We start from the raw sequence: 21,974 nt of genomic DNA on the forward strand, positions 1-21,974 counted from the left end.
AGTGCCTAGTGTCCAATTTAATCCATACTCCACCAAACACGCACACACTTAACTCAGAGTGCCTAGTGTCCAATTTAATCCATACTCCACCAAACTCTTGACTTTCATGTTTAAAACTTATCTGTACAACATACTACAAAACTATAAATATTTAAAACTTCTTTTACCATAGGCTGGCCAGCATCCGAAAACTTCACTTTAATATCTTTCAAGTGCTTCAGAATAGGTTCATCATGTTCCTTCAAATTAAAATAACAATTAGCATTTAATTTGCATTTTAGGGTCAATGTTTTATAACCACACAAAAACTACTGACTATAGGCAAGTGTCTGTTACATTTTAGAGTCAATGTCCTGTTACCACACAGAAACTTGTGGCTATAGGGAATGTCTTGTTACAGAAGTTTTATACAGTAACTATGAGCCCTAAAACTTCTTCACCACAAGTCTGACACTAAGCTCCCTCACTCTGTGGTTCTTCAACACAGTGCCTGCCCAGGCTGAAAAATACAAAAGTCTAAGAAAGGCTCTGTTTATTTTACAATACTCCCTGCTTATCTGCTGCGGTTTCAGGCTGTTTGCTCCTTCTCTACTGTGGCAAAGCAGAAATGCACCCACACTCATCCCTGAAGATCAGTCCTTCCCACTGTAACCCAGCAGTCACAAACGAGGCCACCAGTACCACACAGACAGCAACTGCTCACGAACAAGGCCATTTCCCAAACAAGTGAACGTCTGTGTTAGTTTTTTATAAGTGAGATAAGTAGCTTTATATTTTAAGATGCAAATTCCCCCTGGATTAAAACAAGTTTCAAACTGAAAACATTTTTTAGTTCAATACAAATTAAACACTAGTATTTTCTCACCAACCCTACCTTGATACTAAGCACAGAAAACAAGAAGGTATTGTAAACAATGAGAAAGCACCAACTAAGAATGATCACAGACACTACTTCATTAATGAATTTAAAAATATTTTGATTAACCAAAATTGAATTTTGTTTATATAAAACTGTAAGTAAGGAAACCACAGATATAAAAAAATGTTCTTTTAGGTTAATGGGTGGTTTTGTGAATTAAATTACCTGAACCATATCACTGAGCAAATCAACATTCTTAAAAACCGTCAACCAAAATTCAGGAATTCCTTTAGGGTCTTCTTTTTCTTCATCTTTCTTCTCATCTTCAATCTTGGCCTTTTCTTTCAGCTCCTCCTTGAAAAAAGACAGCAAACAACGGAATGACTACTGTGATAAGTCTTCTGATAAACCTTCAATCAACATTGGAAAACTTCAATCCCATAGCAATCAATGCTCTCATAACCACCTTAGAAAGAAGCACCACCCACATCAAAAACTTTAGGAACATTTTCAAATGCAGAAGAGAGTCAATAACAAGATCTTTAACCACAGCAAACAAAACCTTGTCCACTGTTCAGTTTGCAATCCTTAATCAAAACAGCACAGGTTATTCCCTGCAAAGCAGCTAAAGTAAGAAGCACGGTCCCACAGCACAGCGCCAGCCTTCCCTCAGCTGTCATCCATCACTGCAGGCAGAGCATCCAACATTCCGGTCAAAGGAAACTACAGGAAACGCTTGAAATGCATACAAAAGGAGGCACTGCCGGGCTGAAGAATAGCACCTTATCCTAAGAAAGGTTGTTCCATCTCCAGTGCTTACAAAGTTGCTTATAAATGCTACTGTTAAAAACTGCTTCTGGTCCGTCCTATCATCTAAAATACAGGAAACTACAAGGTACTAACCGAAACTTCATCCTCCTCATCTGGTTTCCACTCACATTCTTCTTCTGTAGGTTCATAGATTGCATTAATGATCTCAAATCGCTAAAATAAAAAGACAGCTTATGTAAAAACATTAGCACCCAAAACTTGGCACTCCTGGTTTCTGAGTTGATTAGTAAATAAATACCACAGCTTTTACTGTCACTGATCCTCTCAGACTCCTCTAATACCCATCCCATTGAGAGACTGAAGTACCAAGCCTCCTGCAAGCTTGTTTCCTGAGTTAGCTTACAAAGAAGTATAAACCATTACCTTATCAAATAAAGGCTGATAGAGAACAGCATACTTTCTCTCAAGATCATGAACTTCCTCATAGAATTTGGCTTCTATCTGTGCACATTTAACTTGAAGATTCTTGAGAGCATTCACTCGTCTTTTGACTACCTTAGGCAAGCTGAAAAGTTACAGAAAATCATAGAAAAACACAAGTCACACTTTCCATACATTAAAACTGAAACATTGAAGTGGGTAAGTTTCTGAGTTGAAGCAAGGAATTTAAAGTAACTAAAATTCAAAAGACATACAGATCCTTTCATTATAAAAGTAAGTAGAATAAATCAATAGAAACAAAACAAAAAAATTCAGACAAACAAAAACTACCCTTAAGCCAGGTTGAATTTTCTTTCCAAATTTTTATAATTCTTAACCTAACCACTGAAGTAGTTAAAATTAAGAAATTCAACTATTATCACTCTCAGATCAGTTTTTTCCTATTTCTTATACAGCTTAAGTCGGATTCCCCAGAATCTATAGAGACAGTAAGGAATGCCAAGAAGCTACATCGTGAGCCTGAGGCCAGATCAAACAGAGTTCATGTCTCAAAATAGACCAATAAAATTAAGGAAGTAACTTGGGCTGGTAAGTTGGCTCAATAGTTAAAAACACTTACTGCTTTGTAAAAGACCCCAGTTTAATTACCAGCACCCACATGGAACTTGTAAACCACCTGTAACTCCAGACGCAGGGAATCCAAAGCCCTCTTATTTGCACACTGTGTTCACGGAGGCCCAACACTTACACATTTAAAAAAATTAATTAAAGAAAATCTTAACTTAATGCTTCAGCGTATAATACCAAATAAAAACACATATTCAAACTGTGAAAATTTGAATATGCATCTTAATGTTAGAATAAAATATAGTCAAAGAATCTACAAAATATAAAGGCATGAGTACACATATACACCATAAATTTAAATTTTACCCACTCTACAGTGAGAACTGGAACCCATGTTTTTACATATCCTTAATTTTAACACATCCTTCCTAAAACTTCCAGACCAAGCCAGGTTATTAGACGGAAGTACAGGTAACTCAAACAGCATGATCACACCTTAATTAGCACCAGGATGTAGTCTCTGCTCTGCACTTAGATTTTATTATTATTATTGCCCAGTTGGGGGAGCTGTGCATAGTCAAAGGACCACACTGAGATGTGAGAAGGTTCTCTCCTTCCACTTGGTATGGGTTCCAGGTGTTAAATTCAGCTATCAGGCTTGCATCACAAGAGTACCAAATAGTTTACCTCCTAAGCTACCCACCCCTAGACAGCATTTACAAGCTACAAGGGATGGCACGGTGACTTAAGAGTGTTTGCTGCTCAAGAGTGTTTGCTGCTCGTGCAGTTCCCAGCACCCACAGTGAGTTGCTCACTGCCTCCTTTAACTTCTAGGACCTTTCCTAGGCTCCTTGGGCAAGTATACATGCGCACATGAAGGCCATGAAGGACAGATTAGACTGAGAGACAACGCTAAGGAAGTACACAATCGGCCAGGAATAAGGGAAGAGAGCAGCAGGAAACGCAAAACAAGCCCAAGGTAAAGCTAAGAGCCTGGTCCTGAGCCCAGGCTTCAATCCCAGCACCTGGGGAGAGGCAGGTAATCTGAGTTCAAGGCCAGTCTGGGCAACAGAGAAACCCTTTCTGAGGGGTGGGGAAACATTAGTAAGATCAAGACAAGTGCCTATTTTATACCTAACCTACATACATGTTTAGAATATAGCAAACCAAAATTAACATAAAAGAAGACTTGGACAAACCAAATTTATTTTAAAATACAATGCTAGCCAGGCATGGTAGTAGTACATCCCTTTATTCCCAGTACTTGGAAGGCAAAGGCAGGCATATTTGTGAGAATTTTAAGTCAGCTTGGTCTACAAAGCAAGTTCCAGGCCGGCCAGGACTATAAATTATTCAATGATTTTAGCAATGCTACTGGATACACTAATAATTTTTTAAAAGAAAAACTCAGCAATTCTCTATACAGCAGAAATACAATATACAAGAACACTATTCACAGCAGGAATATCATATGCAAAATACAGAAATGAATGGAACCAATATTTTATGAAGAAACCACAACCCTGAGATAGTATGTGCTGTAAATACAAGTATACAGACAAGTTGGATGGTAAGAAGATACACTACTTTGCCAATCCATGAAACTGAATGCAACCAATATCAAACCTTAGGAATTAAAGAACTTGAGAACCCTGTCAATCAAAGGTCAAGGATAGGACAGTATGAACAGAAGCATCTTGTTGTCTGCCAGATCTACTGAGGTCATGTGACAAGAGTCTTGATGACCATGAAAACTGCAGAGTTGGGTGGAAGCAACTCACCCTCAGATAGTAACACATACTACAAAGTCGCAGTGTCTAAATGTGTAATAGAAAAAAGGAATAGTTCAGTTAATATAGTTTTGTAAGAACTTAGTAAAAATGGATGTTTACCTGGACTTTGAAGGAATGAAAATACCTAAATTAAACTAGCCAACAAGAATATAGGAGCTAAGACTTACAAACCAATTTGAAACCACTAAAATAAATTGAAAAACAGGCCAGCCATTTTGCTAATATAAAACTTAAGGATTTCTGTTTACTATTTTTACAATGCTTAGATGAAAATGAGTATGCAAAGATTTCCATAAAATATTCTAACCAAATGAAAGTAATGTCAGTAAGAAAACAGACCAAGGGTACAAATGGACCACAATGTTCAGAACATGCCCATCCATGTTCTGAAAAGCAGCTGCCAGAAAATGCAAGTAAAACAAGATCACACCTTCTAGACGGGTTTACAAGAAAATAATCTACTACAAAAGCTGGATGCCAACTTCTGGCAGACATGGAAAAAAGCCACCTTCACACTAAACATCTAGCATTCCTAGGAATCTTGCTACAAGATTGGTACAGGGAAAGAGCGTACAGTTCCTTATGAGTATATACAAAGTGCTCTGCATCCATCCAGTACACTCTGGGTCAAGATAGTCCTATTAAAGGAAAAGGAGGTAAAAGACCAGGAGACACAGAACCAGGAAACATTTCCAGAAAGCATGGAAAGATAGAACACAGGGACTTCAAAACTAGAAAGCTCAGCAATTTTAAGCCTTAAATCACAAGAAGTAATCTGTCTTTAAAAACAGAAATCTGTATTTCTAATTCTGTACATTTTAACAAACTTCTAAACAAATCACAGAAATGGCTAAGATCAATACACCACCTACAGACATGAACCAAGCAAGTCAAGACCCAATCTAAATAGACGTTTTCATCATAACTCCCCCAAATTTTATACTAGATACTAACAGACATCAGCTTTCCAGGATCACACAGATAAACTTAGAAAGATAAAACAAGGAAGATAGGGGGAGGGAAAAAAAAAAAGATCTTGTACCTTTCAATGTATCCTGTTGGTGTGTCTACCAGACCATCAAGTCTTTCCTGAAGAGCTGCAAGAATCTGAGGATTTTGCATCATCTGAACAGTTAGCTGACGTGCTTTTAAAAAGAAAGGGGCATTGAAAGAGGGATTCATGAAATTGTTTCTGCTTTTGTTTCTTTTCCACTGACAATCCAATCATGGAAGTCTTCCTAACAGGCCCATAGATGCTGGTCTGATGAGGAGAAATGGAGAACTCCAGGTTTCAAAGATCTCTAATGCACAGGATTTCTCTAGGGCTTTCTACAAGCTCAATGGACATGATCTTTTCTGTTTCTGTTATCTTCAATTCCATCCACCTTTCACCTTAGGGAAGCCCAGAGCTTCATCCAGGAGTCTGAGGGCAGTCAACACTTACCAGGCCAGATAAAGGGGTGGAATATGGAAGTTGTTTAACACTAACAAAATGTGCCTATATTTTATGTACATGTATAATCTTAAGAATATAATATAGCAAAATAGTCACAGGTTTTAACTAAGGCCAAAAAGTGACTTTTTATTATATTGAAATTATAAGCTAAATTTATAACTTTTTTTCAGCTATATTCTTAGAGACCAACTAGCTTTTAATAATAGTTCAGTAACTAAATGATACAGTTATAACAACAGGCATTTGGCAACATCAATTAGGAACTCTGCTCTCACAGTTAAAATCCATGTGGCTAAAGCGAAAGGGAGTCACCTTAGTACCCGGGGACCACATCTACTCCATCAGCACTACTGGACAAATTACTACATGGACACTATCAACTGCCCTTTTAGTGTCAAGAGTACAGACACACACAATGCTTTCTATACAATAAAGTAGTAACCACAGCTTAGAAGCATTGCCAAGTAAAGCCTACTTCCAACACTTGCAGTATTTCTCAATTTAGACAAAGCTCAGTTCCTGACAGCAGCAGTGGGAACGTCCGTGACTATACTCTCCAATCTTCCTTGTGCCCTGCGTCCTATACACACAGTTACTGAACTCAAGGACTGGATGAGAGGACAGAGGACAATGGACAAGTCCAGGGAAGGGGGAACAGTTCCCACTAATCTCTTCTAGAACACAAGTGCCAGCCATCACTGGCTCAAGTAATTTAAAAGAATACCTTTGATTTTTGTTTCTTCACCCGTTTCTTCTTCTTCTACTTCTTCAACATCTTCCAAATCTTGATCAAGTTCAGACTGTTCTTTGCTACAATGTCATAGCATCACACCATAGTTTAAATGTATGAATTACAAAACAAGATTAGAGAAACTTGTATAGACTGTCTAAATAAATATGCTTCTTTCAGAACAGAAATTCAGTGATCCAGTCTCCTAACTTTGTATTAACTAGCCAACCACAGTGGAAACATCAAGCTGTATTTACTAAGTTTGTGACCTTTCCACCCATATCCAAAGACTACATTCTTGCATCACTAATGAAGAACCTTTATTTCAACAGGGCAGCAGTACCTAGCCTCTTTGGTAACTAGGGTGAGAGGTTTGCAATGGTATTTACTTGCTGCTGGCTTTGTACATTTCTTTCATGTAGTCAGTCCATCCTATGTAGCTGAACATGGGCTTCAACTTTCTGACCCTCCTGCCTCAATCTTCCTGAGTGGTGAGTTCACAGGCCTACACCACCTGGCCTGATGCTCGGCAGTGAGTTCTTTTGTCCTGTTTGTTTTTGATAAGATGTGTTACCATGCAGCTGTGGCAGTGAGATTGTATACAACACAAGTAACTTAAAACTGTAGGAACCCTTGTAAAATGGTACTACAGCTTCAGCAACCACACTCGACCGTGAGATATCCCAGAAAATGTTAAGTAAATCTAAGAATGAAGGTGTTAGCTCTAAAACAGAGGATCCTGGCTAGTCGTCAGGAGGCAGAGGCAGGGGACTTCTATGAGTTTAAGGCCAGTCTAGTCTACAGAGGAGGACAAGCAGGGCTCTACATAGAAACCATGTCTCAAAACACCAACCAACCAACAAAAACCAAGACACCCTGTTACTGCTTATGGCCACTTACAGGACGGTACTGTCTTTTTTTTTAACTTCACAGTAAAGATGGAGAAGGAATATTATCTTTGACTCAACATCCTGCTTCAAGTTTAACCAGGATGGTTTCATTAGGCAAAAGGTAACATCTTTCTCATCAAGAGTCCATCTAGCAGTAGAGGGGGTGAGATTAAGGACAATTTTCCTCTGGGTTTTGTTTGACAAGGTTTTGACTGGGTACCCTACAAGGCCACTCTGGTCCTGCCTCAATCTCCAGAGTGCTGACTGGGACTACAGGTGGACATGGGCCTCATTTAATATCTGGATTAAAGACTTAGCTAATAGAAGTCTATGGTCCTAGAAACTCAGGCTCTGACTCTCTATGATCTTCTGTGCATGCATACAGAGTCAGAGGTTGCTTGCATCAGCTGCTCCTTTAGTATCTTCAAATATTTACTCAACGCCTCTATCTTAAGGCTTTAAAAAATTTCACCAGCTGTTATCATAGGGTCAAATCTAGTCTACTTCTAGTTCTATAAATACTACAAATTTAGTATTAGAATGTAAGTCATAGTAACAAAACAGCTGAAGTAACTACTTGAGTAGTTTTAAGGCTCAAAATGCCTAAAGCACTCACTCGTAACCAGGCCTTTTTTCTCAGTCTCCTGGTTCTCTCTCACCTCCCAGGCCCAACTGCCATATAAAATTAAACAGGGAGAACAATCAAGCTGTTGTAATCAACTTGCAGTTTTCTAATTGTTTACAAAATGATAACTACTGACATAATAGTGCCTAATTTAATACTTCCAAAATCAAGGAGCTAGAGATGGCTCGCTCAGACCTTCCAGAGGTCCCGAGTTCAATTCATAACAACCACAGCTCACAACCATTTGTAATGGGGTTGATGCCCTCTTCTGGCATGCAGGTGTACATACAGATAGAACACTCATACATAAAATAACTCTAAAATCAACTTAAAAACAAAACCATGAAAAGCATTCAAGTGTTATTTAAGATAGAGTTAAGACTAAACGTCAAGGAAAGGAGAACAGCAAGACTTTGAAGCCAGAAAACATAAGCGTCAACTTTATTGAGAGAACTGAAGTCTAAGTAGGAAATGTGAAGGGTAAGCATGATGGGCAGTAGCACAGCTAACGGTATTGAGATGGCTAACCTGGGGGAGACACTAAGTAGTCTGACCCTAAGTCCTCACAGAATCATGGCACTTTCTACTCTGGACACGGAACTCACAGCTTGGCCTGAGGAAGCAGACATTTTGAGTGCCTACTAGGCGCACGCACGTGTGCGTGCGTGTGTGCGTATGTACATATACATATATAAAATGTTCAAGGCCTTCCTAGCTGCCTTCTAAGCTGATTCCCACAGCACTGAAAGGCAGCTCTACATGCTGACACTGCTCACCAAGGCGACCCACTCTGACACTGGGCAGTTCTTACAGCAAGCACTGAGCCATTCTACCGGAGTCCCACAGTAACAATACCCTGCACCAAGCCTTATTCTCTCATCAACTACTACGGTTAATGTCTCTAAATGCTCTCATCCAGATCCCTCAACAGCAATCTTAACAAGCAGATGACCCTACCTCATTAGGAAAACCTATTACATATTAAGTCTAAGACAAAAGGAGAAAAGAAAACTTAAGATTAATTAAGACTAAATAAGAAGGAAACACTCAAAGACAGGACAGTCAATGAAACCAGAAAAAGAAACAAAGAGCAAGAGAAAACTAAATCAATTGAGAACACAAATGGAAAGAAGTTTCTACATATTTGTCCAGACAGAAGAGCAAAGAGACAAAGATGAGAAACTGGCTAGGAGATAATAGAGTAGCACACAGCATCTAATAGGAGCTACAGAAGGAGAAGACACAGCCAGTAGACAAAGGACAACTGAAAGCCACTAAATTTGGCAGAATCAAAGGGCCCACCGATATAAAGCTACTTACTATTAAGTGACCAGTGAGACAAAACAACTAGACATTTTAAAAACTAAAGCCAAATTACACACACTTATCAAAAGAAATAGAATGTAAGTGATCAGAACTATGGCTTTGAACTTCAGTATCACACCGGAGGCAAAATGGTAACAGTGCCTTCAAAATTCAATAAAAATGTTCATTAGCATTCTATATATAGCTTAACTATCAAGCAAGAACAGCTTACAGTCATGCTATGTCAAAGTAATAAACTTTCTTGTCCTATTCCAAAGTGAGCGAGAATGTATAAAAACATGGAGCCCAAATTGTCATCCATGCTTTGTATTTGTTGACTTTATGGTAAAGTTCCTGTCCTACAAACTCCATGCTCTTGATATCTAAAGAGCCACTGACGATCTTAATGTGTTGAATTTTAATGGTAAGACTGTCACATTACATGTGACAAATATGTGCAGCCTACCACTCTCCTGTAAGACATCCGTCCACACTTGAAACATACTACATGAAAATATGCTTACACCTATGTTCCAAGCCATCAGAACAAACCCTTGTAGAGCCTCAAGTTTAAACCACTAAAAAGCCCAACACTGCTATAAGTCAGTGCTTCCTATTCAGTTCTTCAAAATCAAACACTGAGCCTAAGACAGCTCGGTGGCAGAGGACTTACTTACCTAGCATGTGTGAAACCCTAGATTCTATTCCTAGTACCACCCACCCTCCTCCAAGTCAACATTAACACTCTAAAGAAAAGCAATGAAGTGAATTAAGAGGTAACAACTGAGAAGTCATCTTCCCACCCTGAACTTGTATGTAAACTGTTGCTGTTTCAATTCTACATGTTTACACACATGTAGTAGTAATCAGTGCTATTAAGGTTTTGAGAAATATATACATGCTAAAAATTCTCCCAAGTATTTACACTCTATCACCACACTCAGCACTTTCTAAGAATACTGACAAACGGTTTACTGTGGTTTTCCCTTTTGGTATTCTTGGAGACAGGGGCTCACTATGCAGCTCTGGATGTCCTGGAACTATGTAGATCAGGCTAGCTTCCAAACTCTCACACTTCTACCTCTCTCTGCCTTTCAAGTGCTGGGATTAAAGGCATGTGCCACATTCCTGGCTGTTGGGGGGGGGGGGGTATTGTGCCCTAGGCATGAAACAGCTTTGGCCACCAAGGCAGGCATCAAGCTAGGATGAACAAAGGACTGCCATCCACTTTGCCCCTGGCTGATATAAGAACAACACCATTAACAAGGTGTCTCTTTGCCCATTGCCAGGGGGTGGTTTACTCTATTTGAAGGATTATATAATGTATTTTAGAGTAGATAGTCTACTCAACTTCCAATAGTATAGCAGGTACCAAAGGACATAAGCACCATCCACTTTCATAACCTACAATCTGTCCTATTAACTACATAACAAAGTATGAGAAGGAACCAAGGTCCCCACTTACTTGTCAATGTCTGCCATCTTGTAAGAACTCCAAATATCTACAAGAAAAAAGAAGTGTTAAAACAAGCATGAGTTGCTTAAAGGTAAAACATTTGAAGTGAAACCCTATGAATCAATAAATCTAGTCATTTTATATTCCCTTTAAAAATCACGTGTTAAGAAAAAAATATCACAGAACATAGTCTATTATACAAAAAAAGGGGCTAGGTTTTATAAATCCATATAGTCTACATTTAGTAGATTTAGAGATCAGTGACCTTTACTCAAGTACTTTTAATGATAGTGAAAGGTCAATTTTTACTTAGCCCTTGATATTCTTTAAAACACAGGTATTCTTCATTGTAACCCTGTGCGGTTTGAAACTGCATGGACCTGGCAGATCTCAACCCAGAGATCTGTCAGTCCCTGCTTCCCCATCCCCAGGCTATGTCCAGACCTAAGTACTACCACACCCAGAGAACTCACTTTGTTTTTTACACTCTGTATTTTAAAATGACAGTTTATTGTGCGTGCACCATGTGAGAGTTCAGAGGACAATTTACAGAAGCGGGTTTTCCCTTCCATGCAGGTCCTGGGGATAAATCTGAGGTCAGGTAGCAGACAACCTACTAAGCCATCTTGCCAGCCCGAACTATTATTTAACTCAAATTCATTTCAAAAACAAAACTTTGTTCAACTACTGTCCTTTCTATGACTCTTGGAGTCTTTAATAACTCCAGCATTGTATAACTATTAGTTCGTTCAGCTATTTTATGAAAACTGGCCCCAGTACTTAGGCACAGATAATGCATTAAGAGATGAAAGCCAGCCTGAATTAAATAGAAGACTGTCTAAAAAACTAATTCTTACAGCCACCCTTAGATTTCTCTTAGCATCTGGAAGCTTCTAAGGATGACTACTGATTCAGGGTTTGGATGAAGAAAGCTTCAATTGCAACCCAACACTATAGCAGCTTCAGCATGGGGTTAGTTCTCAGTCATGTGACCATCATAAAGGTGGTTCCGATCAGCAGCGCAACCTTACTCTGGGCGACTTCAGTCTTCCACTCAAGCCTTTGGAACATGGCTTCCCTGCACTGAAGACAGCCCAACCACCAAAACAGCTATGCAGAATCACCAAAAAAAACACCACCTTAGAGTTGAAGCCTAGAAGTAGTATTTGTTATTTCTGCTCTCTCAGTATTGGCACGAACTAAGAAACACGTGGCTAGTCATATGGCGTATAATGTGAGTGCAGGTATGTGGCTGAGTGTGCAGGAAACCAGAAGAGGGCCTCTGGAGTTACAGCTATCCACTGGTGCTAGGAATCTTAGCTCTGCTGGCCCCTCATCACTTATCCCATGCAGACAGGACAGCAATGAATCCTAGCACTAGGGAGGCGCTGAGACAGGCAGATCCTGAGAGCCACTAGCCATTCATCTTAAATAATCAGTAAGCCTCGGTTGGTTCCCAGGGAGAGCCTCCATAGACACACAAGGAAAAACAGTATTCTTTCATCTCTTGTGAAAAACTTCCATCCAGATTAGGGACAACAGACTAAGGAGATCAGCTTTTGAAAATATAAAGTACAGAATAAAATTTGTTTTAAAATTGTGCCCTAGCAAAACAGTTAAGAAATCCTTAGTTCACAGCTGATGTCTTCGGAAGCTACTTTTGCCCAAAGGTCAACTGCCATTATCAAATTTAAAACACAAACAAACAACTCACTTATTATTTGAGAGGAGTTGACAGGACGTAAGCATGGAGGCCACAGACCCTGTGGTCGCAGCGAATAACCTGCAGCATTTCAATAGCTCCCTGTGCTGAGACAGCACCTCACACAGCACTGACTCGGACTGGCTTAGAAGCCGGTTCAGAGCCAATGGCCTTGAATGCTTTATAGTTCTTCTTTAAATGAGATTACATGGGTATGCGACAGCCAAGAATGGAAACTCCGTTTTAGTAGCCCTGAGCTATCCATATCCTGGGCACATTTAGGGAAGCAACTCAGTGTCCCTGCAATGCCTTGGGTTCAATTCCCAGCCTTTACAGACCCCAAATGCTATACCCCAGAAAAAAATAATAAACCATTTCTCCTGGACTAATAGCCCAATTTCTTCTACTATGTTGTCTGCTATAACTTAGTGGACTCTGATAATGTATTCACTGGCACTTTCATATCCATAGTAAGTGAAAGATATCTTCCTAAGTCTGGAATTCGTAAAAACAAAAACTAGTCTTATACTACATACTACAAAGGCTCAAATATTTAATTCAAAGACTGGTCCCATAGCATTCCAAAGGTCTGAGTTTGATCTCAGGGAGGAAGGAAGAAAACACCCTCTACAACAGCCATCTACTAAAGATAGCTAATTTACAGAATAACTTAACAGAACTTCCAGAATAAAAATCATGGCACCAAGCTAAATAGGTTGGCTTAACAATAAATTAGGTTCAGCGAGGAATGGATTCAGTTCAAAGGAAGCTGCAAAGCAGGCCTGAGAAAGTACTCAAGAGATTTAGAATATAACAAAATATGAGACTAGACACAAATTCACATTAAGAAATTTCTAGAAGTAACGAAAGACACCAATCCACAGTTTAAAGCAACCCAACAAATCTCTCCTAATGAAGATAAACAGCTGAGGCAGCAGTGAAAAGACAAAGCGTTGCGGCGGGCAGTGGCACACATGCTTGCTTGGACACTTGAGTGTATCAACCAATGGTTTTAGACTATCTGCAACCAAAACAGCCTTTAAACATGAAGAAAATTACATGAAGGTAGAGCAGACAAGTGGAAGCAAAAAAATACCTCCAAGCAATCTCATTAGACATATTCTCTTACATATAGCTTTTGGTTAATAAGCAATCTCATTAGACATATTCTCTTACATATAGCTTTAGGTTAATAATCTAAGAAACACTTGGGACAGAGTTGGGTGTGTGTCTAAATTATTTTTTTACACGTGGTAGGTACCACTAGCGCTTAGGATGCACTCAAACTACGAGCTTAAGTGATCCTCCTGCCTCAGATACCCTGAGAGAGGTGAAAGCAGATGTATGTCACTAACCAGCTAAATAACAAGCCCACCATCACTAGAGATAAATAAAATACAACCCTAACCAAACCATATCACTATTTTACCATTAGGGGGAAAAACTCAAGACCATAATGGGATAGAAAAGGTACAGTATGAACCCAAGAGTGTACAGACCATCTCAGTGGGAAAGGATACTGGTTTCTAATTAATTTTCCTTAAATCAATTTATCTGAATTACGTAAAATCTTCCACAGAAGTAGAAAGGACGCCAGAGAACACTGATCAGTTTGTGGTTTTCTGGTAGCCAGATATCCAAGCATCCACTAGCTTACCTACCCTTTGACACATCATTTTCGGAAAATGTCCCAAGATAATCAATCACCAGACAAGTCTCCTCTTTAAAAAAATAGTGACTGCATGATGAAGCAGGCAATCGTTCTATAACAAACCAGGAAACTCAAATAACTTGAACCTTGCTCGCACCCAGACTTCATTCCATCCCAAGAATTTCAGATGTGTTCTTATGGAAGTTTCATTAATTCAGGGTTCAGCACCAAATATGGCTCCAATTCAAGTTTCAACAGCACCATTTTTTTTTTTCCGAGACAGGGTTTCTCTGTATAGCTCTGGCTGTCCTGGAACTCACTTGGTAGACCAGGCTGGCCTCGAACTCAGAAATCCGCCTGCCTCTGCCTCCCGAGTGCTGGGATTAAAGGCCTGCGCCACCAGGCCCGGCTAACAGCACCATTTTTTAAACACTCACTTTTCCATTCTACTGATAGCAAGTCAAGTCACAATTGGCCATGTATTAAACTCCCAAGCAAAATGAACTACTTCAGAACACTACCTTCCATCTAAAAGATCTCTACACCCTGAGTATTACCCAACCCAACAGCCAATGCACACCTACAAAGGTGGCCAAACCCCTCACTCACTAGTAACAATGTATCCGTATGCAAGTATGTGGCATACATAACTTATATATGCAAAGATAAGGCTTCTAAGCAGCTATTTAAATACATGCAGGCAAATTCCATACTGAAACAAACCCACCTAACTACACTGTAGCCTCTCAGAGCAAGCCCCAGGACAGTGCTTTTGAATTTCACACTGCTTTCCAGCACAAGTCAGACATCATCCTTTAAAACTCAGTACAAAGGGGCTAGAGATAGCTTAATGTTCACAACACTTGTTTTCCCTGCACGACCTGATGATGACTCTCCGTACTCACTTGGCAGCTTACAATTGTCTCAAACTCCAATCCCAGAGGGATTAGACCCCTCCTCTAAGCCTTACAGGAATGCACATGGTACAGACATGTAGGTAACACATGCACACATACAAAATTAAGCTTTAAAATGCAGATAAAACCAACCCTGTAAGTCTTCACTGCAAAACTAAGTAACCCTAAACTAACTTTTCACCACACTAGACCTGCTCAAATGACCTCAGTAATCACTCAATTTAACCATGTATTCCCCTGTAGTATCACCCTCTAAAAAAAATGTTTTGGAACCTTCTTTTTGCTTACATTTATGTCCATATACCATGTTGGTGTTGGATGCCCTAGGACCAGACCAGTTACAGTTGTGAGAGACAATGTGGGTGCTGGGAATTGAACCCAGGTCCTCTGCAAGAGTGCTCTTGACCTCTAAAAGCCAGCTCTGTAGCATTTTATTTATTTTAAGAAAATTATAGCCAGGTAGTAGTGGAGCACGCCTTTAATCCCAGCACTTAGGAGGCAGAGGCAGGTGGATTTCTAAGTTCCAGGACAGCCTCTGAGTTAGAGGACAGCCAGGACACTACACAGAGAAACCCTGTCTCGAAAAACCAAGAGAAATTATTACTCCTTTTCCACTTAAAAATAAATAAAAATGTGAAACTTAAGTAAAAAAGTCCAAACTATACATTTTTACTATGAGTTGCTAACCCAAGGTGTCCCAGTAACGTGGTGGTCCAGCTGTCCACAAGCAGGTGTGAGGCAGCCACTCCCAAGACCTTACCCCTAGTGTACACAACAAAACTTGCTACTTGAGTATAACTGGCTGAGTCAAGTTTAACCAATTCTAATAGGCGGTTTTCTGTAAAGCAGATCATAAAATGACCTTAAGCTTTTCCAACTTTCTTCCCAGTCCTCTCAGCTTAGCATTTCACACGCAGACAAGTCAATCACTTATGTGCTCATGGTATGAGATCCAGGTCAGAATTTCTCTAGGAGTCTTTAATCATTTGAGAACTTTAACTGAACTAAATAATGTATTTTGACATCATCAGATCTTTTTTAGCCCCTTTCTTGTATTGGCCTAGGTCACCTGAAGCCAATACAAGCAAACAAATAAGGAAATTAACTATAGAATTTTAGACACACTGGCTCTGCCAAGAATTTTGTTTTAAATCTCATGAAAGGGCAAGTCAGGTGCCACAATCAGTATTAAATTGTCAATTATAGGGCCAAAGACCAAAAACAAAACAGGTATTTTTGCAACAGATAAACCTGACATAACTTTTCTTGTTGACATGTTTCAACTTTTATTTAATAATCTGAACGCTGACTTGAGAAGAACACCTATTAAGTCAAGATTTGATGACAGATGTCTAAATCCCTACTAATGCTAAATTAAATCCCTCCAATCCAGAGTTAAAGCAGTTGTACAGTTTAAATCTGGGATATTCAACCATAAACATGTTTGAAAGATAAGAATCCCCCAAAACCACTGAAACCTCCCCCCCATTTACTGGTAGTTTTAAAATAAATTAAATTTGGCAGGGCAGTGATGGCCCAAACCTTTAATCCCAGCACTTGGGAGGCAGAGGCAGGTGGATTTCTGAGTTCCAGGCCAGCTTTGGTCTACAAAATGAGTTCTAGGACAGCCAGGCTACACAGAGAAACCCTGTCTGGGGTGGGGGGAATCAAAAAACAAAAATATTTAAATTTTAGGCACTCCTCTAATCCAAAATATCCCTTGGATATTAAGTTTGGAAAGGTGTTTTGATGGCATCTATTTTCAAAAGTGGTAAACTCTATGTTGGCTCTCCTGAAATTAGAGGTGTTGGGGTTTCAAACGTTTCCCATTTTGGAATTTAGAGACAAGACAGCCTTAAGTTGGTAGTCCTCGGAGACAGCCTGTGAGCCTGGTGCATCCTTTTAGTCTGGGAAGCCCTGCCCTCAGGACAGGACCTGTCTCCGCCCTCCCTCCAATGCCACTCCTGAGATCTTTACAGAAATGTGGCGCACTGAGCTTGGTCAGTATATTATTAATGCCTTGTTCCACCCCCATGGTCCTTCCACTTCATCCCTAGTGAGAATTCTGGGGAGAGGGGAGGCTTCCTGAAGGGAAGAACCGCGCTATTGGTCTATTTTATTAAACTCGAACCCTACTCCCCACCCCCAACAAGCCAGCCCTTATTTTTCGTCTCAGAACCATCTGGAGGTTTAAGGAGACTAGGATAAAGTCTCTCCACACATATATACCCCGGCCACGGTACCCATCGAAGTTCTAACTGTACCTGTGAGACACAAAACAGATCTTTTGTTAAAAAATAATAATAATAAATGGCTAAGCTGAACGCTTGCTTTGCACGTGTTAACCCCTTACAACCCTGGCGGCGGAGGCTGCTCGCCCCTCCATCCTCCCATCCGCTAGCCCATTTTCCTCCAGGAAGACCCGGGGAGCCGGTGAGACCGTGGCGGGACTGGTACTCGAGACGACCCCTCCTCCTCCTCCAACTCCGACAGAGGTGTCGGGTGGGCCCCGGCAGGGGTCTCCGGCCGCCCGCGGCGCGGTCCCCACGTGCCCCGGCTCCTGCGCGCCGAGGCCGCGCGGCCTGCGCAGCCCCTCCCTGCGGGCGGAACTCGCGCGGCCACCGTTCCTTCCATGTCCCCCATCCCCGCGGCCCGCCTCGCGGGGGGTCGCCCTCGCGGTGGGCTCCACCGAGGCAGAGGCGGCCGGGCGCCCCAGGGCGCCCCGCGGCGTGGCCTCCTCCTCTTCCTTCGCTCTCCCGCGGCCTCGCCGTCCCGCGCGCCCCGCAGCCGCCGGCGCTCCCCGGGGTCCCTCAGGCCGCATGGCCGCTCCGGAGCGCTCACCCCGCGGCCTCAGCCCGCCACCTCGCAGGCCCCCGCCACCCGGCCCTCCCGGTTCCCCAGCCGTTACCGTTCCAGGAGGCTCGGACGCGGAGCCGGGCGGCCGGAGCTGCGCAGTCAGTGACTCAGGGCGGCGGCAGCGGCAGCGACGACGGGAGGAGCAGGAGGCGGCGCCGCGAGCAGATGGCGCTAAAAAAGACCCGAGAGCCCGCCGCTCGCGCTCATATACAATTAGCGTCAGCACGTAGGGCTGCTCCGACGCCCTCCCCCTGGCCTCGGCGTTGCCTAGCAACGGGAGCGGGAGGCGGGCCCGGGCCTTGTTGCCTGGTTACAGAGCCGTCCTTCTTCCCCCGCACCTTAGACTTCCCGCCAGTGGCAGTCTCGTGCTCGCCATCTCTTCTCCCCTTCTCCGCTGGGGTGGAAATCCCAACCCCACAGCGACGACCGGTATATCCCGCTCCTGGTTCTCCTGGCCCCCTGGGTTAGCGACAGCAGCCTAGTGGCAGGCTTGCAGTATCCTGGCTGGGATTCCCACCCGCATCCAGGCCTAATCCCTTCACTCCTTTCCCCCCACACACCCGGTCCTCTGAAACCATTTTCCCACCCTAGCTGAGAACTACAGCTCTTTCCTTGTGACCACCGTGGCGGCGTCTTTAGCCGGTTTTGCTTCTAACTCAGGGTGTCTCTACGCCTTTTAGGGTGTTCCACATCACGTTTACCTGATACGCAACCCTTCCTCTCTGCTTTAGTTCATTTGATGGAAGCAAAGAGTGTATTTTTTGCGTATTCTTACTGCTTTATAATGAAAATAATCAGCATACCAGTTTTTCATCTTCTTGAACAAGTAAATCAACCCTTAAGCTTATGAAATCTTGCAACTACTTTTCAATCGACTATGAATCACCTGTTCTGTGAACTCTTTATGTTTGGTGCTTTGGGGTTTCGTTTTTTTTAGGCAGGGACATACTGTGAGGCCCTTTCAGGTATCAGATTTTAAATCTTTCGGAGAGTGGCTGTGTGTCACAATGCGAGATCGTCAAAACAGCCGTGCTCCAAGTGTGGTCTTCATGGTGGGAGGTTAATCTGTCTATAAGACTAAGGCACTGTCCACATTTTACATTCCCACCCTCCCACAAGCCCTCCCCGGAGTCTTCCAGACACTACACATCATGAGATAGGGCAACACTGGAAATACAAACAGACAGACAGGAGAATCTGGTTATCTGTTGTGAAATCAGGCATGGAAGAACTTGGCAAAAAGTAGTCTGTGCATACAAAAGGCTATGTACTATTATTATTTTAGTGAAAGAATAACTACTCTTTGAGGCCTTTGGATATAGCTCATTTGGTAAGAGTGCCTGCCTAAGATGCATGAAGGCCCCAGATTCAAACCACAGCATCACATAACCCACACATGGCGTCATGCTTCTGGAGTTGCAGCCCTGCAGAGCTGGAGGCACAGGGATAAGGAATTTAGGGTCATAGAGAGTTCCAGGTCAGCACGGAATATTTAAGGCCCTGTAGCAGGAAAAAAAAAAAAAAAAATCACTGTTAATTTCCAAGAAGATAACTATCAGTATGTGGAATGCACACACAGTTCTCTGGGGGAAAGTGGAGTGTGGTGTCACACGCCAGTTAAGCCAGAACTCTGGAGATAGACAGGAGGATTTTGAACTCTACTGCAGCCTGGCTACTTAGTGAGACCCTATCTTAAAGCTAAACAAAGCTTTTGGACTCGTCAGAGGTTTTTTGGTTTTTTGTTTATTTGTTTGTTTGTTTTTAAAGGAAAGATTCTGGGACATCTATTAGTTTCCCTGAAACTTCAAAAATGTCTGTAATTAGCATTAGTCAAGTTGTTCAAGGTCACATGGGAAATCTAGGATCGAATCCAGAACTGCTCAAATGATCACCTCCTTTTTGCCAAGTCATGGAATTCACGTTTCGGAAAAAAAGTCAAGCCCAGACCCCCATCATGAAATGAGTTGTATGGCAGCCAGTATCGATATGGCAGTGCCTAGGAGAAAAGCCTGGGTGTGTCTGTGAGGGCGTCTCTAACTTGTGTTCGTTGAAGTGGGAAGTTCCCCTTTTGGGTTGGTGGCATCCATACATGGGCTGTCTTGAACTGAATAGGAAAGAGAATGCAAGCGGAGCACCATCATGAACTGCCTTTTAGCTCTTGATCAGATGCAGTGTGGTAAGTGTCACCATGCTGTCCCCCATGTGAAAGACAGATTGCACCCTCAAACTCTGAGCCACAATAAATCCTTCCTAACGTCCTTTCAATTCGGCACATTTTCACCGCCATTAAAAAAAAGTAAAGCAAGTTGGTATCGAGTATTTTGTCAACTGAATCCGGACTTACTCATAACTCACTCTTTTTGGCTATCAAACCACCTCTGTTCTAAATGTCACTCTCTCTTTGTCATTTACTTACTGAGACAGGGCCTCCCTATGGGACTCTGGCTGTCCTAGAACTTACTCCCTAGGTAGTATAGAGATCAGTAGGCCTGTGCCTCCCCAGTGCTAGGATTAAAGGCATGAGCTGCCAACCATGGTTTAAAATCAGCTCTTAGTAATGAAAACAAAATGAAACAAAAGATCATTACTTAGTTAGACAATCAGTATTGCATTCTTTTTTTTTTTTAAGATTTATTTATTTATTATATGTAAGTACACTGTAGCTATCTTCAGACACTCCAGAAGAGGGCATCAGATTTCGTTAAGGATGGTTGTGAGCCACCATATGGTTGACTGGGATTTGAACTCAGGACCTTCGGAAGAGCCATTGGTGCTCTTAACCACTGAGCCATCTCGCCAGCCCCCAGTATTGCATTCTTAATGTCGAATTTTGGCCAAGAAAGAGAACATGGTGATACTGTATTTGATAAAATGTCAAAAACCATTCCGTGTTTTTCGTTACTTCCGAAAGGTCAGTTACGTCACCAGTACCCGTGAGCATCAACCCTTTTAAAGAATTCCTAGATCTGGTGGTGATTTGCTCCCTCGGCCTTTAGGAAATTCCAGTCATGATGACGACGTGCATGGCACTGTTGTTATTTTCTTTTTCAGATTTGATTCTTTTCACAGTAGCTCAAAGTTCTTGACATTCTTATAACTCTCCCTGTCCCCTCATATCTGCCCTTCATCCTTGCAACCTCTCCCCCAGAATCACACACACACACACACACACACACACAAAACAAAGCATAGAACACATCTCATTGTGGAAGCTGTAGTGTGTCAGTATGTCCCACAGTATATCCCTCTGTCCACACATCTTCACTTGCAAATATTCATTGCAACTGCCCTTGTCAGAATGTTCCAACTCTTCCTCCTTGTCTTCAAGCCTAGATATTCTGTGGTCTCTTTGATCCTCTGAGTGGTAAGTCTCTCCCAGCAGCTCACTATCCCTGACATACTGTGTTTTCCTTTCCAGTTCACTGTTTGGTTTTTCTTCAACACTTCTGTGGACTGAATTCCTCTTTCTCACTTTGCATCTTCTTCTTCCCTTCTCTCAGCTGTTTTTTGGAGATTCACTCAGGAATTTATTTTCTTTGATTTTTTTTTTTTTAAATATAAGATTGCTCTTTAGAGTTCTTTGTCTGGGATTTTTATCTAATTCACTCCCACTGAAGATGATTGCAGTGAGATCAGTAACTTTGAAAGGCATTACATTGCTTTGGCTTTTCATGTTACTTCTATTCCTATGTTGAGAATTATGCATCTGGAATTATTTCATTATTTAGAATTTTTTTTAAAAAAAATCAGCTATATTCTTTCAGCAGAAGTATGTAGTGTTCTAGTGGGACTAGACTGGAGCAGAGTTAACCTGTACAGTTCAGAAATTATATACGGGCCGGGCTTTGTGGCACACGCCTTTAATCCCAGCACCTTGTCTGTTTTTATTTTATTTTGCCCCAAGATAGGGTTTCTCTCTGAGTAGCCCGGGCAGTCCTGCCTGGAACTTGCTCTG

The 21,974-nt window shown here is 41.6% G+C and overlaps 1 protein-coding gene and 1 non-coding gene across 2 annotated transcripts in view; both read right to left on the bottom strand.

Annotated features, from left to right (window-relative positions):
• The window catches only part of Nap1l1 (nucleosome assembly protein 1 like 1), a 21,483-nt gene extending 3,288 nt beyond the window's left edge, over positions 1–18,195 (bottom strand). The window contains exons 1-8 of the mRNA XM_021204275.2: positions 18,072–18,195; positions 10,903–10,939; positions 6,612–6,697; positions 5,474–5,576; positions 2,054–2,195; positions 1,763–1,843; positions 1,085–1,213; positions 128–239 (exon numbers count right to left, since the gene is read on the bottom strand). Of these exons, the coding sequence (XP_021059934.1) occupies positions 128–239; positions 1,085–1,213; positions 1,763–1,843; positions 2,054–2,195; positions 5,474–5,576; positions 6,612–6,697; positions 10,903–10,919 (670 nt within the window). The 5' untranslated portion in view covers positions 10,920–10,939; positions 18,072–18,195. The remainder of the gene's footprint in view (positions 1–127; positions 240–1,084; positions 1,214–1,762; positions 1,844–2,053; positions 2,196–5,473; positions 5,577–6,611; positions 6,698–10,902; positions 10,940–18,071) is intronic.
• LOC115064713 lies at positions 10,588–10,731 on the bottom strand. Its single transcript, XR_003844545.1, has one exon. It is a non-coding gene; the product is annotated as a small nucleolar RNA SNORA48 (small nucleolar RNA).
• Positions 18,196–21,974: the final 3,779 nt, after the last annotated feature.

The sequence above is a fragment of the Mus pahari genome, chromosome 9 (assembly GCF_900095145.1).
Source record: "Mus pahari chromosome 9, PAHARI_EIJ_v1.1, whole genome shotgun sequence".
Taxonomy (NCBI): Eukaryota; Metazoa; Chordata; class Mammalia; order Rodentia; family Muridae; genus Mus; species Mus pahari.